Consider the following 18139-nt stretch of genomic DNA (forward strand, 5'->3'; position numbering starts at 1 on the left):
TTCCTTGCTGTCCAGTGGTGCCAAATCCTGCAGTAATTTTATATCAAATACCGTGGAATGCTGGATGGTTTACTGTCATTGACCTGAGTCATGCATTTTTCTCGATTCCATTACATCCAGACAGCAAATTTCTTTTCTCGTTTGAATTCGACAGTCATGTCTACGTCTGGAATCGTGTTCCTCAGGGATACACAGAGAGTCCCTCGATTTTTAATCAAATTCTGAAAAAATGCCTTGAATATCTGATATTGCCCGGAAAGTCAGTCCTGGTGCAATACATAGACGACCTCTTGGTGACGTCTAAAAGCTGGAAAGACTGTGTTGTTGACACCATTGCATTACTGAACCATTTAGGTGAAGGAGGACATAAAGTGTCACCAGAGAAATTACAGTTCTGTACTTCATCAGTAAAATATCTGGGGCATCAGCTAGAAAGGGGTGTCAGAAAAGTTACCACAGAGAGAATTAGAATAATTCAAAACATTTAGCTGCCCAACACCCAGAAAGAAATCAGAATGTTTCTTGGAGTCGTAGGATACTGCAAGCAGTGGATTGTGGGATTTGCAGTCCTAGCAACACCATTGATAAAGATGACAAAGAAAGGAGCTAAGGACCCAGTGGAGTGGGATGACGAAAGCATGACTGCTTTTGTAAAATTACGAGAATGTCTGTGTACAGCTCCTGCATTAGGAATGCCTGACTATTCAAAAGAGTTTGCACTGTTTTGTGACACACAAGACAATTGTGCACTTTCAGTCCTGACCCAAATTCATGGCTTAGTGAGACGTCCGGTGGCATATTTTTCTTCCACATTGGACCCAGTGGCAGCTGCATTACCCGGATGTCTGAAAGCAGTAGCTGCAACATGTATGAGTCTTGGGCAGAGTGAATCCATCCTTATGGGACATCCTGTAACTGTGTATGTTCCACATGCAGTTGTAATTGTGCTGACAAGAACAAAAACCCAGTATCTCACACCTAGTCGGCTGACTAAGTACGAGAGAATCCTTGTAGGTGCAGGAAACGTAACCATTGCTAGATGTAATATCTTGAATCCAGCAACACTGCTACCAAATTCACTCACAGCAGAAGTAAAGGGAGAAGTTGAACATGATTGCATTGATCTGACTGAATATAGTACAAAACCACGACCAGACATAAGAGAAGAGCCCTTAACTAATGCAGAATATGAGCTGTTTGTAGAAGACATGAGGAAGGAGGCCTAAGCGCTGCTTATGCGGTGTGTACTTTGGGAGGTCCAGTCGAAGCATCCTATTTACCTGGAGTCAAGTCTGCACAGGTAGCTGAATTGGTTGCATTGGCAAGAGCCTGTAAATTTGGAAAGAACTGGAAAGTAACCATATATACTGACAGCCAGTATGGTTACGGGGTTGTGCATGACTTTGGCCAATTATGGATGCAAAGGGGGTTTCTGACTTCTTCGGGTACTCCCATCAGAAATGGAAAATATGTACAAGATTTACTGGAAGCAATCCAGTTACCAAAAGAATTGGCTGTGGTCAAGTGCGCTGTTCATAAATCTGGCAACGACAAAGTGACAGCTGGTAATCGATATGCTGACCAGTTAGCCCAACAATGTGAAAAATACAAAATGGCTGTTAATAAAAAGGTTGAGGTGAACATAAACAGCTGCCAACTTATGATGATAGAAGAAGTAAACACATGGGAAAAAGTGAGAGACTTGCAGGACGCACAGAGCCAAAAGAAAAAGAAAATTGGAGGAAATTTGGTTGTCAGAGAAGGGTTGAAGATGGTGTCGTTGTTTACCTTGATGGAATGCCTGTGTTACCAGACTGTCTGCTTGCTCCTATGGCTAGGTTGGCGAGGTTGATTCACGGAGAGACACATTTGGGAAGAGATGCTATGATACGCATATTTAGACAGGCATGGTTTAACTCGAAATTCAGAAACATAGCAGAGGCACTCTGCCAGAGGTGTTTAATTTGTCAACAATTTAACCCAGGAAAGAAAACAGTAGTGTTGCCAGGAAAAATTGGAAAGGCAGAGGGCCCTTTTATACGATTACAACTTGATTTCATTCAGTTACCCCCTCGTCGAGGAATGAAGTACATACTTGTTATTGTCTGCCTGTTTTCAAAATGGGTGGAAGCCTACCCCACACGCAGGAATCATAGCATCACTGTAGCTAAATTGTTACTTAGGGAACTTATACCTCGTTACGGTTTTCAGTTACAATTGAATCAGATAGAGGAAAACATTTCCATAGTGAAATAATAAATCAAATTTGCGAAGCATTCAAAATTACGCAAAAACTGCACTGTGCATATCGCCCAGAGGCTTCTGGAGTGGTGGAACAATTGAATGGCACTATCAAATCAAGATTGGGAAAAATGTGTGAGTCAATTCAAATGGAATGGCCAGATGCTTTGCCCCTTGTTCTGATGGGACTTAGAAGTATTCCAGACCGAAACACAGGCTTGAGTCCCCATGAGATACTGATGGGAAGAGCAATGCGGCAAGCATTGGTGCCAGGATACAAACTGATAAGCATATCTGATGATTTAGTACTAGAATACTGCAAAGAACTGGCTGACCAAGTGCGTTCTATCTCTCACCAGGTTGGGGAAGACGCTGTCGCCAGACCAGCAACTCCAGCACATGACCTGAACCCAGGCGATTGGGTAGTGATAAACAAACATACTCAAAAAACTTGCCTTGCACCAAGGTGGGGTAAACCACGACAAGTAATTCTGGTTACCACCACAGCTGTGAAATGTGCAGGAGTGCCACACTGGATCCATGCCAGTCACACGAAGAAAGTGACTGAGCCTGATGAAACTGAGGCTGAAAGTTGTGCAGCTGAAGGGTCTTGAGAAATTGATCCAGAAGTAGCTGAAGAGCAACAACCGAGCACCAGTCAAGATGATTGGGTCCCAGTAATCGACCTGACTGTAGACCCTGTGAGAACAAGAAGACAAACCTATTTAGATAGACAGTGGGATAGTGAGGGCGAGACAGGTGTAGAGGGAGATACTCAGATCATCAAAATCCAAATCAAAACTGATACTGAGGAGGAGCAGATAGGGAAAGAGCAGGTAATCGACACTCCTCCGAGAACTCCTGAGCCTGAGGAGGGCCAGATAGAAATTAGGGCGGAGGTTCAAGCGGAAGAAAATCAAAAGTTCAAAGAGCTTGAACAGGACCAGACAGGAATAGACAATTGTGTTCAGGAAGAAGAAGACGAAACAAACCAAAGCCAAATCCAGCATATACCTGAACAAGGCCAGTTTAGTGACCAGGCAGAAGAAGCTGAAATAAGACCTGGACCTAGTCAGTTAGGGAGAAAAACAGAAGACGATCTTGAAACAAATGTGCTACAACTGAATGAAAATAAAAGAGCATTCGAAGAGGGCCAAGACACAGTGCCAGTTAAAAGACTTAGAAAAGGAGACAGGTTGCCTAGATTTGTCAAAAGACTGAGACTGCGACTAAAGACAATCAACGAAGAACCTGAGCAGGTGAATGAAATCTCAAGTCAAGCTGACCCACCTGTGATACAAACCAGAAGAAGGAGTCCGGAATAAAAAGACTGAATAATAAATATCAAAGCCCTGAATGGACTTATCTTGTGTTGGAAGACTTTGAAAACCTGGAAATAAGTGACGGAAGTGATAAAGAATTGATTACTGACCAGACTGACGAAGAAGTGAGACCGACCTGAAATCCACACAGGGTAAAAAGGCTGTGTAAAGTTACAAAGAGGGGTTGAATCTCCTTTGAGTCAAAAATGGATGATCCTTCTGTTAATGGAAGACCGAACCGAAGTTGTTTAAAGACATGTTGTAGAATATGTTTATGTAGTGTAGCAATAGTACTTATACTTTGGATAGGACTAACAATAGCTATTCCTTACATGATGAGTAAAGACACAAACCTGTACCCTAGTAGTCAATTGCCAAAAGACACTGAAGAGCTACAAACTAGAGATACACCACAAATAGTAGATACACAAGAGAGAGCACTTAGCCTTAGACAAACAAAGGAAGACTTAGAAGCACCAGATGAGGAAGGACTGCATTATAATAGAATCAAAAATAGAACTCATTTAAATGTATTTGCAAACTTGTTAGTACACTATGTAGAAGCAATGAAAATAGAGGACTGCTAACGTCTGTATGAAGCTGCCTACCTCGGTAGCTGAGGGTGTGACATACCACCATCTGCCACTAACCTATGGAATTTCATGCAGTGTTTTAGCTAGCTTATTTTACAAAAGAGGACCTTTACAGTATTACTATTCTAACTTAGATGTGATAGTTTCTGAAATCCCTGTACATAGAAACCTAAACCCTGTACATACCACTAGAGATGTGGCACGTTACATGAGTGAATATTTTCTAACAGTAGGTAAAATAAATATAGATGACGCACACAAGAATAACTTAACATGTTTATTACAGGAAAAAGAGAAAATATTTTTGAACATGGTAGAGGAAAGAAGAGAGAGTTTCCAAAAGAAAGCAAATGACAAGAATCAGAAAATTTCTAAATGGGCTGAAAGCATAGGGAGCACCTCAAATGGTGGGGCTAATGCTGCTACGTTGCTGGATTTTGAAAAGAAGGGGAAACTTTGTCTTCACAGAGAAAAAAACAGTTATTATAACAATATATTCATTGGTTCCAGTGAATGCGAACACAATTACAAGGTAATTGGGGGTTGGGGTTTTAAAGACGGATCAGAACCTGTGTTCCCCGGAATTTATTATATATGCGGGAACAAGGCATATTTCAAACTACCAGATCACTGGTATGGGAGCTATTATTTTGGTAATTGTCTTCCCAAAGATATACCATGTGGGTAAAATCACTGGAAGCAATGAAAAAACTAATGAATTAGTATGTACAAAAAGAGAAAGTGTTGGTGAAATAGTAGGTGATATTTTTAGTGCATTGATACCTACAGTGTGAGTGGCTCTGAATATACACAGAATTCGCAAATTTTCAACAGTAGTGGATCGGTTATCAACTGACACTGCTGGAGGGTTCCTGATGGTCAAAACCGAATTGGTTGCGATCAGATAAGTGGTTTTACAAAATCGACTTACTCTTGACACGTTATTGGCAAAAGAGGGCGGAGTCTGCAGAATGTTGAAAGCGCAACATTGTTGCACTTACATACCAGACAAAAGTGTTGAAGTCAAAAGGTATGTGAGAAATATTACTAATTTGGAAAAAGAGCTCAAACCACTGGAGGTTGACAGTGCCTGGAGGAGACTCACTGATGATCTCTCCGCTGTAGGTAGTTGGATTTCTAATGTAGGTAGAAGTATTGTAGGTAAAATACTGATGCCAATAGGGGAAATAGGCCTACTAGTCTTGACTATAATAATTTGTTGTAAATGTCAAAAACACAGGAAAAGTTACTCCATGCACAAGCGAGGAGTAAAAAGAAACATTGATGAACTCGAACTAGAGGAGATGAATAGCAAAATATATAAGAGGATGAAAAATTCTCATGGCAATAATGAAAAGAAACAAAACAGAAAGTTTGAAGAGATTGAGATGGGTGATATTGGCATCTGTTTAATTAATTTGTGATGATATAAAATATCATCAAAGAGGGGATTGATGGAGCAAGGATTCGCATATAAAGCGACTTGCTCGTATTCGAGAACCTCGAATAACAGTATTAATAAGTAACCAACATGTTTGTCCTACTAAATTTACATTTTCCCGTATATACTGGGTGTCCGAGAGAAGCTTGCTTATGTGTTTACTAACACTAATACGCTTGCATCTAAAATGGCCGCTGCTACGCGGGAATTTGGACTGCGCATCCGTCAGTCATACCCATGTGACATGATGTATTCGTTGTCTTGGTGGGAAACTGTTTGCATCTGTGCACTAGAATTAAGATGGCTGCTTTATGTTCTCACATGCAAGAAGCTTGCATTGCTGCTTGCGCCAAGCTGTTCATTTTGCCTAATTGTAATGCTTTAGATAAAGATAAGGTAATGGGTATAGAGTAGAAGTTCATGGTATACAGTGAAATCATTTATTCTGTGTTCTAAAACTGTTTCCTTTTACTTTTCATGTATCGTAATCATTCGGCCTGAGGGACGGGAATACTCCATTTTGAAAATCCTTCTGCACACGGCACTCTACAAGAGGGGGGCTGAAGTCATTTGACATTGAAACCCAGCCAAGACAGTCACAGCCAAGATGCGCCTGAGAAGCTGCCCTTGCCTGGAGAATCCAGAGAGTACCTGTTGAATTACAATGTATTTATTATTAAAGTGACCATTGTTAGGGAAAATACAGAAGGCATGTGAAAGTAAAATTGACGGCCGTGAATATAAAAATTAATATTCAATGCTGAAGTATCAAATATTTAGGTGGTGTGTCGACCTCTCCTCCTCTCTTGTCCAATCGAAATTGGGGATCCTTACACTTGCAACATTTGGGGGGTGGTACACTGACCTGGAAAACAGTATAACTAGAATAGGTTTAGCTAGAGAATTTGTCCGACTTGTCCGAATAGCTGACTTGTCACTGACCCAACGCACTCAATAGCTGATCGAGAACATAGGTGCTGCGAAGCACTCTGTCAGAAGACTCGCTGACCCAATCGGGGTTCTGGGACCTGAAGTGCTGGCGAAGCACTTTGCTGGGGTATTCGATAACCCAATCGAGGTTTTGACTGATAGCTGCAGAGAGGGAGTAGCACAGGTGTTGCAACTGAACTGCGGGTGCTGGTCTCAACTTTCGGTGGTCCGGTTCTGATCCAAATCTGGCTTTCCTGTCCTGTTTCAGACTTGCACTTGCTGGCCTACTGGCGTTTGCAACTTTCGGGGTTTCTGTCCTTAACTGACCCATGGCCAGGGTTGGTCTTCACTCCTTCCTAGGTAAATATAAATATGTGTGGGTAAAAAATAGTATCATTTGCGTCCTTTTCTTACCCTCCCTGAATTTTGCTAAAACCTTATTTGCATATGTTCCTTTTTCTTACCCTTCCCTCGTGACAATTAATAAAATCATACATTTTGCCGTTATTAGCATGTTCCATTTTCCCCCCTCATTAGAGTTGGATGTTAAATGCTATCCATGAATGTATAGATGTTCCTTTTCTTTACCCTCCCTTTAAAGAAGCTGAAGTGGTTATTCTGAATTATTAGCATCTTCCATTTTCTTACCTTCCCTATAGCTACATGGTCAATTTAGTTTCATCATTACAATTGGTGTTCCCTCTTTTTACCCACCCTCTTGAAATCGATTAAACTGTGACTTATAGCATGTCCCTTATTTTTCCCGTCCTCTAGAAAATATCATTGTAAGTCGGATTTCCATAAGTTCATTTCAGTATGTTCCTTGTTCTTACCTTCCCTTTAGAATTCTAGATGGTTGGCATGATATATCTTTTGCATAGTTATATGCTGTTTGTGATTCTGATTATTGATAGTTTGCTTGTTGTTAATCTTTGGCTCATGACTTTTGATGAAGTTTAGATAAAGGTTTTCAAAACTTCTCGAGTCTGTGGTTATTATATGAGTGCATTTTGTTGTCTTGCTACCATACTTATTATGCTAGAATCCCTGATCCCATAGGTTCACAGATACCCCTGACCAGGAGTGTAAGTCAAGGGTATAGGACCTAGGAAGTACAAATATCTGGTAGTTAGTGCCCAGGTCACCTGATCTAAGAAATTGTGGTTAATTTGAATATGGGCCTAGGTGAGTATTTGGTATTTGGTAAATTTATAGTCAGGTGACCTGCACGCTCTATCAGCTGTTTCAGGCAGGAGTAGAAGAATGGAACTGTGCACCTAGCATCATGTTTTTCTTCTGAGGTCAGACACGAGACTAAGAGGGATGTGGGAGAGATGGTTAGCCTTTGTTATCAGCTACCAACTGTTCATGAGCTACAATTAAGCATATCATTCGGGTACTATATTTCTGTGATGTTTTGTGGAGGTGATAGTTATAGGCGAAATAAGTTTAAAGAGATCAATGGGAAAAATTATATTACATCATACTGATGTGGTATGCAATCCCCTCCGCAAACCACACCCCCTTAACTTTTCAGTGGTTCACAAGGATGCTCAGACATCTGGGTCTATATATAGCAAAATTTCATGGGTGAGATCAATGTTTTTAGTCAGGAGGAGGCCAGTAACTACGATCACAATTTGGTTTGGAGAATGGTTTCGCAGCATAGGATCCACTAAACAGGAACTGGAGTTGTTCAGTCATAAAGGGCACGCAAATCAATTAGATGAAGTGTTATTGATAGCAGTAACCTATATTCTCTGCTAGAGGAAAAAATCTTCCACAACGTTTCCACCAAATGCGTTTGCATACTCTACCATTATAGGTCAGGATAGCGTTGAGATATTTAAAATTCAGCCTTGTCCTTGGATCCGAAAAAGATGGCTCATTATGAGATTATTAACATGAATGTGGGTACACAATGGAGCAGAAAGGTAAATAATGGTGAAAACAATAGTCCACTTATTTGTACAAGTAATTGTTGATGAGCCATACCGATTGATAGGCCTTACAGAATCTCCCTCACCACCAAAAATCATAGCTCTCCTGAGAAGTGAGGATTTAGAAGGACCAAGTGTGTAACCATTGTGCTGAGGTAAGACTGTAACATACAACATGCCATGTGAAGAAAATTATACATTCAGATATTAAAACGAAGTGGTTACTGGAACAAAGGACTGATCATTCCACTTCTAACTAGTAGTAGGCATAGACCTGATTAAGGAGACCACCAAATCCGAGTACCAACCTGACGGAGTACCCTGTATCTAAAAACACAATGAATTGTTTAACAACAATGCCTCGGTTTAGGAAATAAATAGGTCAATGTGGTGAATCTGGAATAACATAAAATTTCTAGAGAGTGCAACCCAGCATCCCCTCTGGAGTCTGAGAACATATAATATATACACAAAGCAGAAGGCTATGAAAATACAGTGCCTGAACAACTCTAAAATATGGTAGAAATAAATAGACCTGCCCAATGTCCCGTTAAAAAATGTTGTCATCATTTCCACAAATTATTACCTTTGGAAGTTCCTTTTGTGTACAAATCAAATTTGGCATAGGATCGCAGACTAAAGGCACTGATAGTCGCATATCATTGAGCGCTGAAGTTAAAAATATATGTAGTTCCCTCCAGATCACTTCTAGACTTGGAGACTGAAAACATCAAAGTCATTATATATAATACCATTTAATCATCATGTATAGGAGTGCTCTGAAATAATAAGCAGAATGAAATAGTTTGCTGTAGTTGCACAAAACTTGAATTTATCTAAAGTAATTGCTGCAAGGCTCACCTATAGGATATTCTACCAGAATACTGATAGCTTAAAATCGACCTGAGGAAATATGTGGCCAAAATATCGAGTACCACATTATCCTGAAGGTAAGTATATATTTGTTATTGTTAGTCAAGGAGTTTAGAATAGTAAATCTATACTTTCTTATACTTACCTTCACAATATCGTGGTACTCGCTATTTAGAACACATAATATGTCGGTAGGTCGATATTTTTGTCCTCAATATTCTCACAATCAAACCCATTCACAGGGAAGACATTTTGTTTTCTTGAATATTTTATGATTCCGACATACTGCCCCACATGACATCAAAGTTGCGATTCAGGTCTGTCCCATAGCATCTTCCCTTGTGTTGTGGTGCTGTTGATTTTCTCCACAGCCGGTCCTAAGAAAGAAAATGCAAACAGTGACTTTCAGGATGGCTTGTGCTCCCAAGAATTAACTGCACAATGCTTACATTTTTTTATTTTTATTGTTTATTTATTTATTTATAAAACACACGTTCTAAAAGAGTCTCTGGGCACAGTTCATTTAATGCAGGAAACTTGAAAGCGGACACTAAGAGTCTGATTCATATGTTGGCCGAAAAGCTACTCTGTTGCAATGGTGACGGAGTGCCCTTCCCGCCAACCTGAAGGTCCGCCCACTTCTATTTAGAGATAGGCAGACCTTCAGTGAGTAGACAGCGGAAACTACTCCATCTCCGCAGCCTACACACACACACCTCGGCTGGCCCATATGAATAATGTACGTCTGAGTTCCACCATATCCCTGTCTAACAGATTTAGAGTGGACGGACACATGACAAGTTTTCACTGCCTGTCACTGCCATGAATAACATAGGGATAAGGGGCTGTGAAGACTTTTAAATAAACCTCAAGACATAGGAGAATGCTGCCATGGCAAGGGGGTCAACTGTGTTTTTTAAATTTGCAAAATGAAAATCCCACTTTGGAATTTTCTTTTTGAAAAAAAATGTGTGTTTGACGGACAGCTCCATCTTTCAAACTTACAAAGCATTTTGAGGTACCGCCGTGACGTAGTTCCTCGAAATATCCTCACCATGGTGGGAGTAAAGTACTCCACCATGGCAAATGTAATTATTTCACCCACATGAAAACGCATGTTTTTCGTTTTTTTCTAAATTTAAGGTGATCTCTTTGGGATTGCAGAGCTAAAGGAAGGTTATTTCAAGTAATGGCGCAGTGAATGTTCAAGGCTCTAAATCAACCTGTTTCTATGGCTAGAACATCATTTATACAATATTGATGAGAGGTAGCTAAGTTATGCGGCCAAGAACATATGTTACTGTTTATCCTGTGTTATTAGAGAAAACTGTATGACAATTTTTGAACAGAGGAGGACTGCTATTTAGGGAACAAGGGATCATCTCCCAAGACCCAGGCAGGCTAATTCAAATTTGTTGTCCCCAGAGTAGGATTCTTTTTGTGGTATATCTGGAACAAGGACCCTTATGAGTACATAGAATGCAGGAAAAATAACTGGAAGCCAAGAATTACTATGCAACGATGTTACATGACAGTCTTAAGAAGTGTATCATGATGCATCAAATCAACCAGTGTACTTTGGAAATATGGTTGCAGAGTTCAGTCCTTAAGACCAGGCACACTGAACTCAGATTTTGTTCTGAGGAAGGACAAAGTATACAGAAGTGTTATTGTTCATTGTAGGTAATAGTAACACATCCTACGACCTCTGAATAACTGTGGAGCACAATGCAAGACATGGTATCATGATGAAGCAGGAGATATACTTAACAAACCGTATCAGCCAGAAGACCCTCATTCACAGCTTTATTGTGCAAGATTTTGATCCCTCTCTCGGTTACAAAAGAAGGGAACAGAAGCAAAGTAAAAAAAGCACTTGTTTGGAGTCCACAATATGCCTTAATTCCGTCTTTGTGAGACAATTCTTCACATGCAATCTTTGAATTTACTGTTGCTTGTGAATGACTGTTACAAGATTTAGGGAACAATTCTGTTTGGTGTGGACAAGGGAATTTTGACAAAAATCACCAACTTCCCTGTCCACACCACTTGAAGTTGATCCCTCCACCAGCCTCATTTAGGGGTGGGGGAATGTAGTGTTTAAGTATTGTATTTTCGTTCATGACACATTTCCGGACCCACTGGTGGCCGCCTCATCATCTCAGAGGTCCATCAGCATCTGCCTCCATGCTCTCAAGTCATCCTCCAAGTGCTCCTCACATCTCACATGCTGCATTCTGACTTCCTCGGCCACTTCCCATTCAAGCACATCCCTTAGCCACTCAGTGTATCCAGGGGGTGTGCACCCATCCATTTGATAGCAATCCGCAGTTTAGCCAGTACCAAACCCACCATCAGGAATTTGCGACTAAGTTTCTCCTTCGACTGGGCAGAAACCAGGCCCAGCAGTACCTCCCGTGGGTTACACAGGACCTTCCATCCCATTGCCCTATTTAAACTACACACGATGTCTCCCCAGTAAGACATTTTAGGAAGCAATTCCACAACAAATGTCCGAAATCCGCTTCTGGGGTGCCAAATCATGGGCGTCCGCTAGACTGATTGGGGTAGATGGTGTGTAAGATCTTGGGTGAAAGGTACGCCTAAGTTTAAAGTGTGCATTTGAACTTCCAGTTCACGCCCCGTATGCACTTTTCCGAGTCTTGCAGAGATGACCTCACCTATAACCCCCTTCCACTTGCCATGTACCCCAGAGACAATCTTCAGCAAATCCTTCCAAAGTGCCCGATATAGCTGCAATATTAACCTGCGACCTACGGACATGTCCAATAGTCTGGTCAGCATCTGTGAGGGTAATGATTTGTAAGGAAAACAGGGCCAAATACCACGGGTTGTAGCTGATATTTTGGCATAATGCAGGTATTGTCATGTACCTAATGCAAATGAGTCAATCACATCTTCATGCGTGATAAACTGTCCACCGAGATATAGATCTCCCAGGACGTGGCAACCACCATCCCACCATTTCTGCAGAGACATCACCTCCGTTATGGCTGCAAATGGCTTCAATGTCCAGATCGGCATATCGCTCACGTTGGAGCACTCTTGTAACTACCTGTTCCCATATGTGGCTCACCTGTCATATCAGAAACGGTCTCGTCACTGGAACCTGTGCACCACACATGATTAGCTCCCGAAGCGTGCAGTCTCCGTGCGTGCCTTTCAAAAGCCTCTTCTCCCAGTTGTCATCCTCGTTGAGACAATGGATCGCATATTGAAGGCGGGCCGCAAAGTAATAAAGTTCTAAACTGGAAAGTTCAATGCCTCGCAGCTCACATGTCTGCCTCAGCATGGTCAGACCTATTTGCTTCCATTCAGAGACCCACATGAGGTCTAAGGACAAACTGTCCAACTCCTTGACGTATTTCCTGGGGTTTTCAAATGGTGTGCCCTGCAGAATATATAAACACCGCAGCAGTACCACCATCTTAACCAGTGAAACCCTGCCCATCAGTGAGTGAGAGGAAGGTCTCTCCAGAACCCCACTGACACACGTATGCCCTTTAATACTCTACCTATATTAAGATCCAAGAAGTGCTGTTTCCCATAGGCAATCCTGATACCTAGATATTGTATATTTTTGGAACTCCACCACAGTCCAACCAGTGAGAGCATACCAGGGTTCACTGTAGACTGGCCACCTAATGGCAACAAGTGGGACTTATGAGGGCTCACATGCAGCTCCGACATCTCCTCGAGGGCCTTCAGAGCATCCAACAGAATCAGAGATGAATCCTCGGGGTTACCCAAGTACACAAGGGCCTCATCTGCATATCAATCAGGATTTATAAAGTTTGGCTTATCACCCAATAGGGTATCCAGGTGCTTGCTGGCCCCGGAGGCTTATTCGAGCACCCAGGTCTTGAAGGCATTCGGAATACCAGAAGTGAGGTGATGGGCAGAGGTGCTTGGGGAGACTGTTCCAGGTATTTGCTGTGATGTGGGAGAAAACGAATCCTCCACATATGATTTGGCAGAAGCAATGAATATGGGCAAATGAAAGGGAGGCAGATCATAGTCTTCTCGATGGTCCGTGGAAGTTCAGGATGTGGTTGTGTAGAGCCTTATGTGCGTGGGTCAGCAGCTTGAATTAGTATCTCTTCTGTACGGGGAGCCAGTGCAGTTTTCTGAGGTGGGGTGTGAGTGGGTTTATCTGGGAAGGCCGAGCATGAGTCTAGCTGAAGTCTCTGTAGAAGGTGTGTGGTGATTCCTACTTACATGTCATTACCATAGTCCAGTAATCTGTTGATGATGGCTTGTGTCATGGTGCATCTCGGTTGTAGGGGTAGCCACTTGAAGATCTTACTTAGTATACGCAGAGTGAGGAAGTAGGCAGAGGAGACGACGTTGATCTGTGATTTCATGGTGAGCTTGTTGTTAATGATGAGTCCGAGGTTTCTGGCGTGGTTGGAGGGAGTGGGTGCTAGGTCTTATGGCCACCAGGGGTCATTCCAGGTATTGCTGCTGTTGCCTTAAATTAGTACTTCTGTCTTGTCTGTGTTCAGCTGCAGGTGGTTGTTCTTCATCCAGTCAGCGACTTTTGTCATGCATCTGTAGAAGTTGGATCTGGTGGTGGTGGGGTAGTCAGTGAGTGAGAGGATGAGTTGGGTTTCATCTGCATAGGAAATTATGTTGAGGCCATAGGATCTGACGATGTTGCCCAGTGGGGTCATATATGCTTTGAAGAGTGTGGGAGTTAGGGATAAGCCTTGGGGGACACCACATGTGATCTCCTCATGTTCAGAGGAGAAGTATTAGAGGTAGCAGGTGGATCCTCTGGGTTCTTGCAGTGAGGCAGGAGGTGATCCATCTGAGCGCATCCCCTTGGATGCCGATGTGGTGGAGTCTTTCGATCAGTGTGTGGTGGGATACAGTGTCAAAGGTTGCAGAGAGTTCAAGGAGGATCAAGGCTGCTGTTTCTCCTCGGGCCAGGAGGGTTCAGGTGGCTGCGATCAGGGCAGTTTTGGTGCTGTGATTGCTGCGGAGGCCAGATTTTGAGGTGTTGAGTAGCTCGTTCTGCTCCAGCTGTGTAATGAGTTTGTTGTTGATCTTTTCCAGTATGTTCACTGGGAATGGGAACAGGAAATTTGCTGCGATTGGCGGAGTAGTGGTCTGACTTCGGTGTGTTTCCAGGCGTCGGGAAATGTTGCAGTGGTGATAGAGGTGTTGAGTAGGGTGGTGAGTTCCTGGCCGATCCTTTGGTTTCCGAGTTTGAAGATTTGCTGCGGACATGGTTCTGTGGGAGCTCCCGAGTGAATGGACTTCTTGCTGGAGGTATTGTCCTGGGTGGAAAGGATGTTCCATGTGGTCAGCTTGTTGTTTGTGTCTGTTACGGTGGTGGCGTATTTGTGGGAGAAAATCAATAGGTGTGAGTTGGGGTTCGAAGTTTTTGTATATGGGTGCAATCTTATTGTGGAAAAAGTGACAAAGGTTGTCGCACAGCTCCTGTAATGGTGTGATGTTGTTCTCGCTGGCAGCCGGGTTGGAGAATTCCTTAACAATGTTAAAAAGTGCCTTGGTGTTGTTGGCGCTGGAGTTGATACGTGTGGCAATGGCTGTCTTCTTTGCTCTGCTCAGCAGACGGTGGTAGAGATGAGGGAGGTCTTGAAGACTGCTGTGTTGGAGGTGTCCTTGCTGGTGTTCCATCTGCTCTCCAACTGTTTACTGTTTTGTTTGCTATTCTGAGTTCTCGGGTATACCAGCTGGCCTTTTAAAGGATCTTCTCTGGATGTTGCTCTTGATGTTGACGATGCTGTCTGCGCAATTGGTGATCCAGGTGGTTTAAGTTTTTCACTCCCTGTTTGAAGTTGGTGGTGGGCGCAGGGTTGGAGGTGTTGAAGGCGTTCGCCCAGCAAGTCTCGGAAATTTTATTCCACCTCCGGTGGGGTGCGCTGGTCATCTTGGGGGTGGCGGTGTGGGGTCTAGAGATGATGAAGTGGATGATGGAGTGATCGGTTCATGTGAGTTTAGTGACATGGCTGCATTTGACGCAGTTGCTGAGGGTGAAAATTGGGTCCAGCATGTATTCTGCGGTGTGTGTAGGGTTGTGGATGATCTGGGTCAATCTGAGGCTGCTCATTCTGTTGAGGAGTTGTGCAATGTTTTTGTCATTGGAGTCATCGATGTGGAAAGTTAGATCACCGAGGAAGATGTAGTCCTTGGAGTCTAAGGCTAGGGGCACAATGAAGTCTGCGATGGTCCTGCAGAAGCTGGAGTGCAGGTTTGGGGGTTGGTATGCGAGGGTGCCTCTGATTGTTACCTTGTCGTTCATGTGGTGCTTGAAGTTGAGATGTTGTATGGTGGTGGTGGTGGTATACTGTATAGGCTCTTTTTGGATGATGGCTGTTCCTCCTCCTGGCTTGTTGTTGCGGTCCTGGTGAGTGGTTTTATATCCATCGGGAATTGTTGTGGCAATGTCTGGGGCGGATGTGGGGTTGAACCAGGTACATCAGGTACAAGGGTGGCAATGAGGTCCCAAAATTTAGTGGATTGCTTGCATAGTGAGCATATGTTAAGGGCGTATGCAAGTTGGTGTTTTTGTTCAGGTGGTGTCTGTTGTGTGTTCGGGTGGGGCTGGTTGGTGGGCTGGTATGTGTGCAGTGGCAGGTGAAATTTTAGTGGGTGTAGGTGAAAGGTCCTACCATGTAGCGTGGGTTGGTGCCGTGGCAGTGTTTGTTAAACCTTCTGGGGTTGAGGGTGTAGCGCTCGGTGATAGTCTATCTTCGGGCAGCGGGAGGCCCTGGGGTGTGGCACTGGATGCGGTCCCGCCGTATACAGGCACAGACAGGATTGTCTTTGGTGCACCAGTGGTTCGGTCGTTCTCCGGCCTGCATTAAGCAGGTCCAGAGATAGGCAGGGCTTCTGTTGGCGGGAAGAACGGTGAGTGGGAAAACCCAGTCGGGAAAACTCCAGCGAGTAAACTCAGTGACAGCGCAGCTGCCCGTATCAGTCTGGAACTAGCAGGAGCTGGAGGCCACAGGCAAGTGGCAAGTTAGGTGTCCAGGTTACTATTGATGTGGTTGTGCAGCAGCCTGCATTAAGTAGGTACTGGGGTGGGGGGGCCTCTGTTGGTGGGAAGAACGGTGAGTGGGAAAACCTGGTCAGGAAATCCCCAGCAGGGAAAACCCATGCAGCACCGGTGTCACTGGATCAGTCTGGAACAAGCAGTAAGTTGAGGCAAGTGGCAAGCTAAGTGTCTAGGTGCCTACTACCAACATGTGTAGTTTCCCCCATCCTGATCTCCATGGGCTTGAGTCTACGATGCAGCAGTGTTGCCAAAGGCTCTACTGTCAATGCGAACAACAGGGGCAACAAAGGACAGCCCTACCTTGTACCACAACATAGTTGGAAGCTCGCAGACACCAGACTGTCCATCCGGACCCTCGCTTATGGCCCAGGGTTGAGTAGCCTAATCCACGACATCTACTTGGGTCCAATACCCACCTTTTCCAGTACATCCCATAGGTACCCCGATGTTACTGAATCGAACACTTGTTTGATATCTAGGAATGCCAATGTGTATGAACCCTCACGTAGGCTCAGGGTATGGATAACATGGAACTCTCTGCTTCTCTGTGGAATGAAGCCACATTGATCTTCATGTATCAGGGTCGGGAAATATGGAAGCAGCGGGACAGACTACTTCCTACTCAGTATTTTTACATCTACATTCAGTAGTGAGGACGTCACCTCCACCTGATCCTTGTCTGACATCAGTACCAGTACCACAAGGGCCTCACGCATGGTGTGTGGAAGACATCCACCCTGGAGTGCCTCCTGGTACACCTCCAGAAGTCTATCAACCACCACAAGGCAAACCTATGATAGAATTGAGCTAGTAGGCCATCGCCCCCTCTCCCCCCAGTGTTTCCACAGATTTCTGGAGCTGCAGCAAAGCAAGGACGTTTTCCTTTGTTATGTCCTTTTCAAGGGTCTCCGTCTCCTCCACTCCCAACATGGGAATGCTTGAATCTGCCAGGATCGCCGCCCCATTGCTATTTGGTCCAACCCCCCTGTGGTGTTCCACAAACTCCCCCTCCAGGAGAACCCTGAACACCACATTTACGGCTGCCTGGGGTTTAACTAATTTGCTAGTACTATCCTGCAAAGGCAATATTGGTTCCCGAAACTCCTGCTGTCTCACCAGACTTGAGACAGCAGTGCACCTGCCCTGTTCCCCTCCACATGTGGTCTCCTTTGGTATGCCGTATAAGTATGTTTTTCCACCCTATGCCAGTCTTCATGTACTATGAGTACATCACCATTCCGCAAGTCTCCAGGGTTGGGAGGGGAACACCCTCCCAACCCTGTGTTAAGCGTCAAGATTTGCAACTGGCCAGGTCACAGACCTTCTGCTGCCACACACCATACGTGGTTTTTAGACAGACCCCTCTGAGCACCTGCAGTGTAGCCACAAATGGCGAGTCTGTCAGCTCCTCAGCGTGCATGTGCGGCCCCTCACCAGGCACACCAGGAGGTATACAACGGTAACCACGCATTTTTTACAACGCGGTACCGTTACCACGCTACTTTTACCTCGCAAGTCGTTACCACGACTTGCGCTGGGGGGCGCTCCAGGATAGTAAATAGTTTAATTTACTATCCAACTCCTTTCCCTAGAGTCCACGGGGACTGGAGTTGAAATAGTAAATTAAAAAATTTACTATCCAGCGTCCCTCCACGCAAGTCGTTGTAACGACTTGCGTGGTAAAAGTAGCGTTGTAACGGTACGCGTTGTAAAAGTACGCGTGGTACCGTCATACATCCACACCAGGAGTG

General features: G+C 43.9%; 1 protein-coding gene across 1 annotated transcript in view; it reads right to left on the reverse strand.

Annotated features, from left to right (window-relative positions):
- CPO (carboxypeptidase O) overlaps positions 1-18139 on the reverse strand; it is a 476286-nt gene that overhangs the window by 75990 nt on the left and 382157 nt on the right. Inside the window, exon 7 of the mRNA XM_078683635.1 lies at positions 9627-9717. Within this exon, the coding sequence (XP_078539761.1) occupies positions 9627-9717 (91 nt within the window). The remainder of the gene's footprint in view (positions 1-9626; positions 9718-18139) is intronic.

This window comes from Lissotriton helveticus, chromosome 3_1 (genome assembly GCF_964261635.1).
Source record: "Lissotriton helveticus chromosome 3_1, aLisHel1.1, whole genome shotgun sequence".
NCBI lineage: Eukaryota > Metazoa > Chordata > Amphibia > Caudata > Salamandridae > Lissotriton > Lissotriton helveticus.